General features: G+C 38.6%; 3 protein-coding genes across 3 annotated transcripts; 2 read left to right on the top strand and 1 right to left on the bottom strand.

The window, feature by feature from the left end:
* Positions 1–378: 378 nt before the first annotated feature.
* LOC136243509 (sperm-tail PG-rich repeat-containing protein 2-like) lies at positions 379–5,072 on the bottom strand. Its single transcript, XM_066035011.1, has 18 exons — positions 4,913–5,072; positions 3,233–3,378; positions 3,062–3,160; positions 2,833–3,015; positions 2,685–2,760; positions 2,585–2,631; positions 2,449–2,502; positions 2,358–2,402; positions 2,118–2,210; positions 1,865–1,944; positions 1,735–1,814; positions 1,628–1,691; positions 1,494–1,579; positions 1,304–1,425; positions 1,202–1,256; positions 1,009–1,119; positions 823–944; positions 379–611 (listed from the first exon to the last, which is right to left on the bottom strand). Exons 1-18 carry the CDS (start codon positions 5,022–5,024, stop codon positions 465–467), a joined length of 1,722 nt encoding a protein of 573 aa, XP_065891083.1. The 5' UTR covers positions 5,025–5,072; the 3' UTR covers positions 379–464.
* LOC136243511 (thiopurine S-methyltransferase-like) lies at positions 5,059–12,159 on the top strand. Its single transcript, XM_066035013.1, has 8 exons — positions 5,059–5,246; positions 5,297–5,389; positions 5,445–5,571; positions 5,617–5,669; positions 6,648–6,725; positions 11,675–11,760; positions 11,812–11,865; positions 11,911–12,159. The coding sequence occupies exons 1-8, from the start codon at positions 5,179–5,181 to the stop codon at positions 12,039–12,041; spliced, it is 690 nt and encodes a 229-aa protein (XP_065891085.1). The 5' UTR covers positions 5,059–5,178; the 3' UTR covers positions 12,042–12,159.
* On the top strand, positions 6,750–9,545 carry LOC136243356 (prion-like-(Q/N-rich) domain-bearing protein 25). The gene is made up of 2 exons (XM_066034876.1): positions 6,750–9,034; positions 9,504–9,545. The coding sequence occupies exons 1-2, from the start codon at positions 8,357–8,359 to the stop codon at positions 9,543–9,545; spliced, it is 720 nt and encodes a 239-aa protein (XP_065890948.1). The 5' UTR covers positions 6,750–8,356.
* Positions 12,160–12,263: the final 104 nt, after the last annotated feature.

Below are 12,263 nucleotides of genomic sequence, written 5' to 3'. Positions count from 1 at the left end.
TTCCAGATCACAAGCTATATGGCTCCTTAACAGACAGACAGACATGGGACAAGCACTTAGCTCAAATATTTGAAGCACCAACTCAAGCATTTACAAAAGGGCACAAGCACAAGAATAATGTGAACACTTCAGTGACTTCTGTGCAATAAAATAGTGTAGTGCTTTGTGTTGCAAAAAGGAGCACTTGAAACAAAAATAATTACAACTCAAGTTTGCAAGCAATCCTTTTAAAAAAATCAACTTAATGTGAACAAGTGCTTGTCTCCTCAACTAGTGTGACCAACTGGTCTGGGATTTGTGTGTTATGTTTTTAAAAGTTCAATGTCAAGAGATTCTGACCCCTCAGCATTCTAGCAGAGATAGTACAACAACAACAAATAAGGAAACTATGGGTAATTTTATCACTGGAAATATTGGTTATAGTTGTACACAAATTTTAAAAAAAAACAATGAAAGGATTAAAATCAGTTATTTACAATGACTGATGGTTGCCCCTGGTCACTAACAATTCCTGTCATCTTCTGACTCCTCATAGCATCCTTGGAGTAAGGGTTGTCAAGGGTGACGTTGAATGTTCCCTTCAGTAGAGTATCCCTCTGAGGTACACTCAACTATAAGATAATGTATATAACAATATAGGAGGTGTATTGGTAGTGCTAGAAATGACAGTCAACCATTTCCTGACCAATTTCAACACAAAATACATTAATTTTAGTTTTGGTCAGACAAAGTAACTCATTACTTATTGGTATAAAATATCATCCAACCATGGCTGACCAATTTCTAACTCTTATTGTAGCATGATATACTAATATGACTAACTGTATATGCTGCTGGTCCTGGAGTAATGTTCTTGTTTTCTTTAAACCGTGTGTCTCTTGAGCATATCAGTCCAGCGTTGTTCACTTTAGTCTCCACCTTCTCCACCTTGTACTGGTCAGGCCCTACCAGTACACCATAATACTTGTATTATTACACTGGGCTAGGCTGGTGTGCCCAAGGGGGTACCTGGTATATTAGGGTCTGGTTGGTTTAGTAGTATATCCCTTGGTGGAGCAAAACGAGATGAGGACGACCAGAATGGATGATCCCTGGGTGTCTGGTTGTGACTGATCCTCCCTGAAATGTTAACACTATGTACAAGTAGTTTTGGTACATCTTACAAGGGTACCACTGAATGTGTATAAAGTATACAGATTACCTTGTGTCTTACAGTGTGACTCATGTACTTCATATGTTCCAGGAGGAGGGATGTCCTATAAATTATACACTAGTAACTGTAATAATGAGAGGGTGATCTTACGGTCACTATTGGAGGTGGCTCGTGGATCCGTTTGGATGAAGAGGCAAAGTTAGCTGTACAGCTCTCTGGTACCCATGAGACTATACTCTTACAGTCATCAGTTGGATTGTAGTGGGCAGGACCTGTATAAATGTGATCATTGTAAAGTGTGTAATGTGTAGTGTCTTCTTGTTTGACTATGGCTAGATACCTGGCATCTCTGCAGTGTCCTTGTTTACTAATGGTAACTTTCTGGTAGCAACACTACCAAATCCACCTCTCTTGTTACTCTCCAGTCTGTAGACACAACACATAACGATATATGATAAACTTGTTATAACTCACATTGCCCTCTTGGACAGCTGAACTGACAGACTGGTTGCTGCCATGTCATTGTACATTCCAGGACCTGCAGGGGATGGATAACACTAAACTAACACAACCATATTAACCTGGAGTCTGTAGAGCATGTTTGTTCAGCTTAAACCTGACTGATGTCTGTCCAAATGGGCTCTTCTTCATCCCTACTAGTCTAATAACAACAACATTATTACATTACTAACAACACTAACTAGATTATACCTCTTAGTAGTCTCCATTGCTGTTCTAGGATCATCATAACTACCAGGGGCTGGTACTGGCTTATCAGCACCATAGAACCTCTACAAGTGACAATGTGACATGAGCAGTGCACTAGGGGTAGAGGTGTGAAATTTGACCAGTTAACTGACCAGTTATTTTTATAGTATGATAGTATTTTCAGTTAATTGAATAACCAGCACTTTGTTCAGCTGGGTACCTAGTTTCACAGCTCTAATGAGGGGGGGGTACTCACAATAGCTGTAGAGCCAAATGGAGCATGTCCATTAGTGTCACTGTCAGTCTTGAACTGAGAGGGGTACTCATACTGACCTGGTCCAGGAATATTCTGTGTGTATATCATTCAATGGTGACTGTACAATAACCTGAACTACAATGGTCTCAGACAATGAACCCTAAGCCCATACAAAGCATATTCTAATAGAACATACACTCAAAACACTGAACAGGGTCTGCAGTAGTGGAGTCTACTCACATTTTTAGTTGCTTTTTGTGACACTGTTTCATGATATCTGGGAACCTGCAGTAGTACAATTAACTGCACAGTAACACAATCAGTGTTGTACCTTAGAGTTGAAGGAGCTGGCTGGTGGAGGTGGCTTCTTAACAGATGAGGATTCCTGCAAGTATATGACACACTAAATCATGGTGGGACTAAAGTTCAAATTCCACATGCACCAGACTTAATGATCATCAACTAACCTGTAGGTTACTTGTGTTGTAGTCAGCTGGTCCAGGTCCTTGTAATCCTACAATAGAGGTAGATGTTATACCACCACTAATAGTCAATATTAGTACACACCAGTAAACTCTGGTCTTTTCTCCTTTAGTTGACTGAAGTGTACACCTCGATATCTCTTGGTAGCTTCTGTGTCATTCTACATGTTGTAAGAATATTATACATATCCAATGATGTATATATGCCACACAGTATTAACATAAGCTCTTACATGGTTGATGTTATAGTAGGCTGGTCCCATTGTCTTGTCCCTATCTGGAGGGGCCTGTGGTAATAATCCACCAGTTTCAGTCTCTTCATAACCATAGCTCTTCCCAGGGATGGGTATTGAAGGAGCTGTGGGTTGTCTGGTGTACTTGATGTGAGGGAATGGAGTAACTGATAGTAGTGGTTGCTATAAGAAGACAGTAAGTATATAGTATGTGTGGAGTATATAATACCTCAACATTAAAAGGTTGACCAAAGTGATCAAGTCGTTGTGTCACATTGTATGCCCCTGGACCAGGTGTGATGAAACTGGGATCACTAAATCGTCTGGTCTGAAACATAAACCATATCAGTCATGGTACACCGAGGCATGACCTAATTGTTATAAAACACGTTCACCCTACCTTACTCTCCATATGACCAGTTCCCTTGGTAACATCATGACTAGCTTTGTGGTCATAATATCCCGGACCAGGAGCCATAGCAACAGCATCTGAGATGTCCAGAAATGTCTCCCTTGTAGCCAGTGATGAGAATGGAGCAAATCCATCTGATGTATACACTATTGTACTGAACAATCTTATACAGCATAGGTAGCATTTTCTCCAAGTATGGAGAATATACTATCTTATGCATAAACATTACTAAAGCACCATTAGGCCATCATCACCATTAGGCCATCATCACCATTAGGCCATCATCACCATTAGGCCATCATTATTTTATTCCTTGTTTCCCCTCACCTCCCACATTGACCTTTAGGTAGCTGTACCAAATTTTAATTATTTGACTACAGGTCACGTGAATGCACAGAGGGTGGTACACAATGACCAGTATTGAGGTAAGTGTGTTAGTTGTGTATATAAACAAAGCAGAAGTAACTAAAGGGTTGGAGTCCTTCCACTCTTGTTCAATAGGAAGCATGGGGGCACTGACCAGTCTTTGCACCTTTCAAGATTGAGATACTCTAATAAAGCAGTCATATACTCAAACAACTGTACAATTAATAATCTTACCTCCCACCCACATCAGTTTTTGCTCCACTAGGTGATGGGAAACGATTATATTGATGGCCTTAGAGACAGTCAGATGAAATGTGTGGTCTGAAAAAATCTGCATAAGGCCACAAAAATTTAATTATTAGTTTTTCATCCCTGCCTGCATCGCCATTTTTCTTACCTCGTCAAGTATTTTTTGCACCACTGGTGGCTAAGGGAGGCCAATTAGTACCTTTTATAGTTGGTACCTTGCTAGAGCAGTCTAAGAAAATTATCATTTTAGCTAGCTAATTCAGCTATCTAGTTAGTAAAAAATAAAATCTGCCCTCCCACACTACTACTTTGAGTACAGGAGGATATAGTTTATGTGGCCTAAATCATGTAGTTTTGAAACACTAAATAAACTTTGACAAATTTTCTGTCATTCACTGGCCACTGATACATTAACCATCACAAATATAGCTTTTGTGACTGCCCAGCTTGTGAAGAACACAACAGCTTATTACACACAAACATTTCCAGACTTGCAGTTTATAGCTTATAGCAGACTTTTCAGGTAATGGATCATTCCTTCAATAATCAATGACTGCCTGCCCACAAAAAATTGTGGATGAGAAACAGTAGGCTCTAGTCTATTCACTACAAAACTGGAGAGTAATTGTATACATGTACGAACAGAACACAGCTGAAGAACAGCTTTGTATTCTGCTGCTAAAATATTGCGGCTGCTGCAAAAAAAGCATGTCTAACCTTAGGTGAGAATAGGGCACTTATAGCTACTAGTCAGATAAACAATTACACAAAGATGTTTGTCACTGGTGACAGCATCACTAGCTAGTGAACCTTTTCCTATTTCATTCTTTACCGAATACCCAGTGAAGCCTTCACGAAAGCCTACGCGGTGCATCATTTGTAAAGTACACATCATGTTAAAGTGTTCACTACATCAGTAACATTATACTATAGATAATACACCCCAAAGGTATATTATCTGTGAGGTGGGGAAAGCCACTGAAGACACCCAGACAAAAACATTCCGAAAAAAAAAATATATATATATATATGTATAAAAAAAGAAAATCAAACCTGTTCGATATTGTCTTCCTGGTTCTTGCGGAGAGTAATACCCTGGTCCAAGTTTCGAGCCTGTGCTGCCCCCCGCTGTGTGTACCAGCACACGAGGTGCTCGGCCGTACATTTTCCTCACCTGGCAACGGTATCTAGGTGGGCACTATATAGAATACACGGTCAATGCAACCTTGTAGGTCAACTTACATTGTGGGTTTCGGTTTGTACTAAAGTAAATGAGCACTTGGATATGCACTAGCGCGTAGCTGTTGGTGCCGTGAAAAATGGCTGTAGAATGGATAGAACGTTGGGAGACTGGAAACACACCTTGGCATAGGGATAAAGTGGCAGAGTTAGAAATTCTCATTTGAATACGTACGTGTTAAACATGCTGTAATGTAGTAGCCTAGTGAAATATATCGACCAACTGACTGATGGGAACAAACAGGCGAGGATGTTGATCCCTCTGTGCAGCAAGTCATTGGAGATGAAATGGTAAGTCAGTGAGTCAAGTGAATGCTCTATAGAGTATTTCCTATAATGATTGTAGGCTAGTGGATCAAGGCTACGATGTAGTTGGAGTGGAACTAGCTGAGCTGGCAGCTAAACAATTCCTCAAGGAACACAACATCACCTTTACAACACACAGACGAAATGATGATGTCATTATATATGAAGTAATGTCACAACACTAATTTGTGTTGGTGCTATCTTCCACACAGGCAGTTGACGTCAAGCTGAGAATTGTGATCAGTGATATCCTGTCTTGTACCAGGTATAATGATGGAGGGGCAGATACTATAAGTCCAGAAGTGTTTGCATGAAACTAACTTGTAAACCAGACAAATAGCTTATTGGTCTCATTGAACGTTTTTTTGTGCAAAATTTATTTCCAAAAATGTGCAGCCTCAGTTTGAGCACATGTGTAACATACATGCAATATGATTAATAATGGGATTACTGATTGGAATAGTAATTCATGATGAGCTAAACACAAGCTAAATCTAGCTGACACTAATACAGCCCCAGGGGCATCACACCAGCTGTTTGTTAACACTTCTCAAGCTCAAGATATTAATTTGAGCGGACACTACCTGCCAATTTATTGCTACAGGGCCATGCCACAGGATGGTGCTCCATGTTGAAATGTCTCCAATGCTGCTGCCATTAATAACATTTATGTTGTATGTATTCACACATTGCTGTGCTTATTTTAAACGATAAGTTCATATTAAAAAAGTAGGCATTTAACTTTGTTCTATAATTGGAAATGCTTGCTTGGATAAAGTTTCACTTGTAAATAGCATGACATGACATTAAGTAAGCTGTGCTATTACTTTAATGATGTAACAGTAGTTTATTCTCAAGTTGTGTTTTTCACTATGTTTCACTTTCAAATCACTTTTGCAATGATGATCCACCATGACACCTATTAGTGTCAGGCCAGCTGGGGATCAGAGACTATATGTGACCAGACCTGCGAAAACAGGGCACGTTGGCACATAAAATTTGCCTACTTTTTCAAACTTTGATGACTCATGAATTTTATGTGGTTATTATATGACCATGTAATTCTCAGCATTTATTAAACATTTAGTTGGCTATGTAACACAAGTAATAGAATGCAAATATTCATTTTATAACTGAGATATGACTTGATATGTGATAGGATGTAGTTTGTGTCCACATGTCCTATTTTCGCAGGCTTGGTCACGTATTTGTAAAGTGTATATATGTAGTTTTGTGTATTTAGTGAAATGTGTGGAGGAGCAGTTGATGCAATATGGGACATGAATGCCTTGGTTGCCATACCAATGGATAACTGGAGCAAGTATGGATGTGTACTGTGTGTGTGTTTGTTTTTGTGTGTGTGTTTGTTTTTGTGTGTGTGTGTGTGTGTGTGTGTGTTTGTTTTTGTGTGTGTGTTTGTTTTTGTGTGTGTGTTTGTTGTGTGTGTGTGTGTGTGTGTGTGTGTGTGTGTGTGTGTGTGTGTGTGTGTGTGTGTGTGTGTGTGTGTGTGTGTGTGTGTGTGGCATATTTTGTAATTTAGTAGTTTATTAGTGAGTCATCCTCTACAATGTATTTATTCTCCTTCACACTACTGCCTCCACAAGTTTACATTGCACATAAAACGACATATTGTATTATTAACTCTTTACTGTTTAGAAGATGTCACCTTTGAGAGGTGGTGCATGCCTCAGTGGTGGATCTAAAGTTGGTTTCTGAAAATTAATGTAGAGTGTTATGGAATAAATAGGTACATGCCTCCAGAGGTTATAGCCAGCATCTGCAACATCTACACGATAGGGGTAGACGTGTCACTGCTAATTTACAAAAGTTTCACCATGTATCTTATCATTGTAAATAATTGAATTTAGGGCTAAAACGAATATTCTAAATGAAAGAGAAAGAATGTTTTTAGTCCAGAACGAATAATAGAATATTCTATATTTAGTGTAATACTGAAATACAGTGTATATGTGTTAATTCTTATTATTTGTATTGAATTGTAAAACATCATTAAAATTTGGTATCTCAAGTTAAAACCTCAGTAACCAGCTTTTGAAATGAAAGTGTCTGATGATGCCGGTAGCTACTAGAGGCATACCGATAAGGATTTTCAGTTGTATCAATATCCGATTAATTTGTACCTAAAAGAGCTGATACTATATACCGATTAAATTATTGTCGCTCGATTATTGTATATTCTGTAAAGTGTAAATCAAATAGAACTACAGGTGTAGCTACTGCATGATGTATATTCTAATGATTTGTAGCATTGAGGAAAGAGAAGTGATGTAACTTTGCTACTATACCTTCTGTTAGTTTGTAGTGAGCAAAAAGGCTTTTTATAGCTGGCCATGCAAACTACTTGATTCATAAAGTGTTTTTGCCCATTATTCGAGCCATTATTACTTAATATGGAAGGTATATCAGCAACCAATCTGATCACCCTCGCGATCACCAATCCGATTATAGGTACATCTCTAGTCCAGTGTCTGATGTTGTTGAGAAAGATTCCTCATTGCTAGTGTCCGCCATCTTTACTGTAATTTCGATGTTTTGAATTACTATAATTGCTTCGAACGAATTTGAATTGAATACGAATTCGAATATTCGGTATATTCGTTTTAGCCCTAATTGAATTAGCTGTCTATTCCACCACTAGTCAAATATTGTTTGTTATGTGCTATGAGCCAAATCTACAATGGACAAAACATTTCATTTTTGGATCCATTAATTTTTTTTGGCAAAGCCATGACTACAACACTGAATGTTCACCAAGATTTATTCCATCACACCAGTACTGTCATTTAGCTTGCACCAGAAAAACTTTTTCAGCATGCTGATTCACAATGGTGGAATGAATTGTCCAATGATATTTTTTATTTTCAAAACTTTCCAGCCACTGTTTTTGACTTCTGTAGTGATCAGTAATTGTATTTGTATGTTTGCTTTTGTATGCGTCACCATGTCTGTATGTGTCACTGTGTCTGTATGTGTCACTGTGTCACTGTGTCTGTATGTGTCACCATGTCTGTATGTGTCACCGTGTCTGTATGTGTCACTGTGTCTGTATGTGTCACTGTGTCTGTATGTGTCACTGTGTCTGTATGTGTCACTGTGTCTGTATGTGTCACCATGTCTGTATGTGTCACCATGTCTGTATGTGTCACCATGTCTGTATGTGTCACTGTGTCTGTATGTGTCACTGTGTCTGTATGTGTCACTGTGTCTGTATGTGTCACTGTGTCTGTATGTGTCACCATGTCTGTATGTGTCACCATGTCTGTATGTGTCACCATGTATGTATGTGTCACCATGTCTGTATGTGTCACCATGTCTGTATGTGTCACCATGTATGTATGTGTCACCATGTCTGTATGTGTCACCATGTCTGTATGTGTCACCATGTATGTATGTGTCACCATGTCTGTATGTGTCACCATGTCTGTATGTGTCACCATGTCTGTATGTGTCACCATGTCTGTATGTGTCACCATGTCTGTATGTGTCACCATGTCTGTATGTGTCACCATGTATGTATGTGTCACCATGTCTGTATGTGTCACCATGTCTGTATGTGTCACCATGTATGTATGTGTCACCATGTATGTATGTGTCACCATGTATGTATGTGTCACCATGTATGTATGTGTCACCATGTATGTATGTGTCACCATGTCTGTATGTGTCACCATGTATGTATGTGTCACCATGTATGTATGTGTCACCATGTCTGTATGTGTCACCATGTCTGTATGTGTCACCATGTCTGTATGTGTCACCATGTCTGTATGTGTCACCATGTCTGTATGTGTCACCATGTATGTATACTTGTCTTTGTACATTTATGTCAAGCTATCTGTTATTCTGTCCGGTAAGGAAGAACAGCTGTGCTGAGTACTGTGGGATTAAAATAATCAATCAATCAATCATGCTCTAAGAATTGCAATCACTGTAATTTCAATGCTTACAACTAAATGGAGGGAAAAGATCTATTAGAGTATCTTAATTTTTTAATGCAGTGTGAGGTGAAAAGTAAGGTGTTGCTGAGGGTTTAATAGTTATAATAGATGTTAGTTCAATGCATGTTATTGATATACAGGTTTTTGCTATCATAAACTGTCAGCAGTTTGACTGTCACTGAGTTAAATTTAAAGTGGATTTCTGTCAAAACCATGTAAATCTGCTGCTGAGCCCATTATTAGAACGTACTGCAATCACAAGCACCTCAACACCTCAACACAAGGCACTTCACGGGTTTCTGATGTAACATGGTTTATATCAATATCATTGTCTGAGCTGTGCCCCAGCATTGATGTAATTGATCAGACATTTCTGGTGTAGTCTGCTACCTTGATGATAATATTGTGACAGGAATAAGTATATGTTAAAGCATTGCCGTGAGTGCTATATGAAAAATAAAGCATGAGACGCAGAAATTGTTAGCAGCCTGAATGCACAATAACTAGTTTAACAAAGTAACTCATGTGTAGTTCACCATAGTTTGGCATGATAGACGTTCATCGCGTATTTTGGCAGGTTTGGGTTGTAACCCACAATCGATCCTATTGTGACGCATGGTGAAGTATTTCCGTGATATCTCCAGGACTTGTCCGTTTACATTAACAAACATAACAGCAACGTTACCTTCTCCCACCCATCATCGAAGCATTTAGGTATGTCTACAAAAGCAATCCAGTGGTAGAACTCGTATTGGCTGGGGTGATTGACCACTCAGCGCGGTGAGGGATATCAGCCTTCACTGGCTTGGGTGATTAGTCATACTGGCGTGTGTGCTGCAGGCTATTAGCCTGCACTAGAGCACATGGGCAACTGTGCTTTATTGCCCACAAAGAGTGCTTTATTGCAATAAAGTACTCTTTGTGGGCAATAAAGCACTGTTTGCCCTAAAGTGTACTTTATGAAATTTAAAGTACACTTTTTCCTTTGATCTTGCCCACGCAAAGTTCTATAACTGACTAGAAACACACTGGTATTGTCCAGAAGGCCCTAGAGAGACTGTCTCAAAATAATCCATCTCTGACTATCACAAGATCTTAGTTGGTACACACTTGTAGGCCTTAAAGTTCAAAGGTGGAGCAGTCAGTCAAGACAATGAAACAAATGCTCAATCATTTTTTCTGTGGCCTATTTTTGGGCTTCAACTATCAAAACACTCTAATAGAGCAGTCACATATGCAGCAATGTGATGCTGGTGTATATGGTAACTAGAGCTGGGCAATAGTCAAGAAATATCATGAATCATCTTGTGATAATTTAGCCACTACACTAGTGATGGATATAACACTTCTAATTGACTGCTAAGCAGTTCTGTTCATAAACCATATTCTTTTCACAAGAAAGGAGCAATGATTTACAATGTATAAATTAGCAAGTTTGTTCACAATTGTACAAGCAGCTAACTACTGATCTGTCATTTAGATACTATCATGATACATATCATTATCATGATATTTTCATTGCTATTGATCGTCTTGTGAAAACTTTGCAATCGCCCAACACTAATGGTAAATCTTGTTGTCTCAGTACTCAGGAGCTATTTATAACATTAACCTTTAGTACTTTCAAAAAAAATGTCCATCCACCAGTTTCAATCTCAGATGGTTACTTTGCTAAAATTTTCTGGGAGACGTCATGTATAAAGGAACAGTCAAACACTCTAATAGAACAGTCATCATACTACAGAGACTATCCAACTCTGTGTGTGTGTGTGTGTGTGTGTGTGTGTGTGTGTGTGTGTGTGTGTGTGTGTGTGTGTGTGTGTGTGTGTGTGTGTGTGTGTGTGTGTGTGTGTGTGTGTGTGTGTGATACTTAATATATGTATGCACCCATTAGATGAGCCAAGTCATAGACAGCTACATGCATATAAAGTGTATATTATCATTGCACTAGTCTGTTTGCGTTCACCTGAGCTCCTGCTAAAATCACAAGAGGTGAACATGGTCACTCCCAGTGGTTTTGTACTGGAATAAGCATGTCGTGTTGCAAACATGTTTGTTTACCTGAATTGCCTCATAACTCACTTGTTCCTTTCCGTATCAAGGCATTTTATTGATAAACAGTTCCCATGTTTAAAGGCTTCACAGTGTTAATAATGTTTGGGCAGCTGGCCCATGTAATAATAAGAAACAAGGGCTCAGGTGAACACGAACCAACCATGGCACCATGTGTTATGTACAGCTAGTAAGAGCACTATCATAGCTGTTACTACAAAGAGTCACACTTTAGTACTTTCATCTCATTTCATCTCAGATACATTGATGTCTGCGTATCCTTGTTGAAGCCTAGAAAACGAATTCTCTTGTCAACTTCTGTTTACAATGAGTCTGAGCGAGGGAGTTAGCTAACTCTGTGTTTAAATCATATTGTTATATGTTGCACAAATACAGCAAAACCAGTTAGGCCATATAATGTTCCATCAGAAAAGGTCCAGAGATTATATGGTGAGTACATGTGTATAGCATGTTGCTATGGTGACTGTTTGGTAGGTGACAAGTTTGATGTGCACCATTTAGAAGATGTTGACTTTCTTTATTTTGCTCATGACAAATTTTTGGACGAAGGATGGACTCCAACAAAATTTCATCAGTCTATCAATCTCTTGGTTGCCAAGAACTGAATTTAAATTTGTGTACATAGCAACTAAATAGAATTCTTTGTAGGGAAATAACTTCTAATAATTATTAATCTTCATATTTTACCATGTTGTATATAAACCATACAAATACCACTTGTCAGTTGTAAAATGATTTGGCTTGCCTGAACTGATGATGTGATAGACAGTTATAATTATACTATATGGCTAGTTCTCAGTATATTTACATATACTATATGGCTAGTT

Source organism: Dysidea avara, chromosome 13 (genome assembly GCF_963678975.1).
Source record: "Dysidea avara chromosome 13, odDysAvar1.4, whole genome shotgun sequence".
Taxonomy (NCBI): domain Eukaryota; kingdom Metazoa; phylum Porifera; class Demospongiae; order Dictyoceratida; family Dysideidae; genus Dysidea; species Dysidea avara.
The sequence above is the reverse complement of the archived record's forward strand: the minus strand, read 5'-3'. Positions and strand labels throughout refer to the sequence as shown.